This window comes from Epinephelus moara, chromosome 17 (genome assembly GCF_006386435.1).
Source record: "Epinephelus moara isolate mb chromosome 17, YSFRI_EMoa_1.0, whole genome shotgun sequence".
NCBI lineage: Eukaryota > Metazoa > Chordata > Actinopteri > Perciformes > Serranidae > Epinephelus > Epinephelus moara.
In genome coordinates, this window is record NC_065522.1 from 28,507,276 (window position 1) to 28,510,911 (window position 3,636).

Here is a 3,636-nt window from a genome sequence, read left to right on the forward strand (position 1 = left end):
GTGACACTGAAAAAACAAAACAAAGTCTGACACTGAAAAAAACAAACAAAAAATCTGACACTGAAAAAACAAACAAAACATCTGACACTGAAAAACAAAACAAAGTCTGACACTGAAAAAAATAATAAAACAAATCTGACACTGAAAAAAACAAAGAAAAAATGTGAGACTGAAAAAACAAAACAAAAATTCTGTCACTGAAAAAAAAATCTGACACTGAAAAACAAACAAAAAGTCTGACACTTCACAGGTTCACTTCCTGTTTGGCTGTCTCATAAATTCGCCGCAGAGTGATACCTCTTACAGTTCTCCCCCTCGCTGTCCCTCCTCTGCCTCTGATTGGTCCAGCCGCTGCCACTTCTCCCTCTCTTATTGGCCCGGAGCTCCGCATCCGTCGCGCCCAAAGCGGAAGTGATCACTTCTCTGTTTTGTTGCAGCTGTGCTGAAGCAGAGGAGGATGTAGAAACCGAGAGATAACGCTCCTTTTCCGCCTTCTTTAAAAGCAAAACCCGACTTTTATGAGCAGATAAAGACTCAGACACAACCGACGATATGAATTTAGCGACATACGTGTCGTTTATCTCGATAATCTCGGCGGGAGCAGCAAAGAGTGGAGGAGACGATGACTGGGTCCATCTTCCCAACAAATGTGAAGGTAACTGTGGCCGTTAGCAACGTTTGGGTCCTGAAACCAGGGTCCAGGGACCTTCAGGGTCCACAGCACAATGAGGAATAGATTAATGTCGCTGTCATTTAACTGTCTGCTCACTCACAGTAAGAGACAGCTGTTTAATTAACCACAACAACCACTGTTTACATGTCAACAACACTCTCCACATAGCTTCATCTGATGATTTTGCACATTGCCACACCACTATCTTTACACTAGCCTCATTCCCACTAAACCAAAGTCTCTCTAGATATATATGTTCACAAGGATTTGTCTATAAGTAACTCTGTGTATTGCTTATTTTTATTTATCTATCTATATATATCAAAGTTGCAGTCTTTTATATGCCAGTGTCACAGTGTGTCTTCGCTGCTCTTTGTAATTGTGTCGTTGCCTTTTTTGCATTTTTATGGTTCATTTCTGGAATATATTTACATTATTTTGGGCTTTTCATTGTATTAATCTTGCTGTTTTTACAGCTTTACATTTCTGTTCGATGTTGTCTGTAACGTCTGTCGCTGCCTGACTCGGCCAGGACACTCTTGAAAAAGAGGTTGTTAATCTCAAGAGGTTTTTAGATAGATAAAGGTTAAATAAATTAAAATTAAAACACAGTGTGAGGTTACAGGGACAGTGCACATTAATAAGCATTTCTGTGAAGGTGCCAGTTCAGCCAGCTTGGCGAGTTTTTATCCGCAGTCTCTGTGCAGGTGTGATGACAGCAACAGTCAACTCAACTTTATTTACGCATCACCTCTCACACAAACATGCAGCCCAAAGTGCTTCACATGGCAAAATTTGAATGACACAGACACAAGACGATGAAATATTAAAAAAGCAAACTAACTAAACCTGAACAAACTAACAAAAAAGATGATTAAAACTCCACAGAATAAAAAGAAAGTAAATAAAGTAGAATAAAAATGAGCAGGATAAATAAAAGTAGGTAATAATCAATGGTTAAAACTGAAAAGTCAAGACTGTAATGTTACGCCACATTAAAAGCCAGATTCAAAAGGCGTAGTGTGCGAATTTCGACAGGGTAGTGTTGTCTCAAACCAAACACGGCCGTTGTGCACTCACCGGAATTGACGACCGCAAATTTCATCCTCTTTTCCTTCTTTTAATGCCTAACGTGCAGCTATTAGCTAGTTAGCAAACTAGCATTAGCATTAGCGTTATCGCTCGTGGTACCAAATCATTAACCCAATAAACATACTGCTGGCTTACACTGGGCGACGTTCACGGCCGCCATTTCCAGTTTAAAAAATTGGTCCCTCCCATTCCGCTACGTAGCCAAGATGGCGACCATTGAGGGCGAGAAGTGTCCATAGGTCCACACTCAACTTCTTGACCGTTTTGAGTGCACCAGCCGCGTGTGAATGCACTTATGCACTCAGCATATTAAGTGTAAGTACAGAAGTACACGATTTGAGACACAGCATCAAACATAAGATGATAGAAAATATAATAATATCAAATGGAATACATTAAAACAGGAAGAACAGTACTGTACATAGAACAGATTACGCTTCATAAGAGCTCATAAAATACGTAAAAACAGGGACAAATATACATGAAACATGAAAACAAAGCACACTTCAGATTTAACACAATTTACAGAGTAGGGCTGGGCGATATGGCCAGAATCCCATGTCACGATATACGTCATTTCATATCCCGATAACGATACATATCACGATATAGGTCATTTCACATCCCGATAACGATACATGTCACGATATAGGTCATTTCACATCCCGATAACGATACATGTCACGATATACCACGTTTTAATCCAATGAATAAAAAGTTGCCCCGGAGATACAGCAGAGTTATATAAACTCATTATGTTGCTGTAAGTGCTGTAAAAGCTTCGCAAATTAAAAAGCCAAGAAGAGTAATTTATCAATGAGATCCGTGCAAAAGATGGACAGACTCCAAATGACGAAAAATATTGCCGTAAAAAGTGTAATTTGCGTCACAACAATATAAACGATAGAACAAAATATGAAACGATAGACATTTTTCTCGCGCTAACGATATATATCGTCATATCGCACAGCCCTATTACAGAGTATGGCCACACTTGATTGTCTTTTAGCTGTGACTTGAATTTATTTTAAATTTACAATATGTGTCACAGACTGATAAGTGTTGACTGTTTCATGTGTTAGCTGCTAAGCTAAGACCTCCTCACAGTTACTGCACAGCCCCCTCCTGCCACAGATCTTATGTATTTGTTTTATTTTATTCTAATTTACATTAAAACTCCAGTTAAACACCTGGTGTTCAGTTACCGGCCTGGTGCTGCTACACATTATGACAAATAAAGGCCTGTCTCTATTAGAGGCCTGGTCTGGTTGCCAAGCTGTCCATATTTATGGGGGTTCTTTGGATGTATAAAAACGGTTGTTGAATACCCACTTGAGCTAAATTTAGTAAGCTGTGTAGATCGCACATATGAACATAGATGTTTAAACTTTGAGATGCTACTCATCGTTAGCTTGGTTTATTTGATTTTACTGAAACTATGAGCACCAGAGAAGAGCGTAAGTCATTTGGATTTACCGGCATGACGAAAAAAGTGGTGACTCCCTTCATCTGAAGCTGTCAGAGTCAGTTCCTTGATTACTTGGTAGGTTATTCATATTCCTTTAGTCCGTAAGGCTCGACTGATGAAAGGAATCAAAAGGGTTTTTCATAAAAATTAATCCAAGTTATCAATATTGTCTTAACAGGACATAGTGGTGTTGTGTCGGTATGCCGTGTTGTTATCCTCAAGTGTCGTAAAATATATATTATTAGACGTAGTAGAAATATATATATTGTTATAGAGCCACCCAGTTGCCAATTAGAGTTAAATTTCTCCAGTCACCTTGAGGCATCCTGTTCTACATATCTACCAAGTTTAGTAAAAATCCATATGGCGGTTAGGCCTAGATAAGAAATTAGCTCTCTAGCGC

At 39.0% G+C, this 3,636-nt stretch overlaps 1 protein-coding gene across 1 annotated transcript in view; it reads left to right on the top strand.

Annotated features, from left to right (window-relative positions):
* Positions 1–403: 403 nt before the first annotated feature.
* The window catches only part of cnpy3 (canopy FGF signaling regulator 3), an 11,944-nt gene continuing 8,711 nt past the window's right edge, over positions 404–3,636 (top strand). The window contains exon 1 of the mRNA XM_050067942.1: positions 404–655. Coding sequence (XP_049923899.1) covers positions 553–655 — 103 coding nt within the window. The 5' untranslated portion in view covers positions 404–552. The remainder of the gene's footprint in view (positions 656–3,636) is intronic.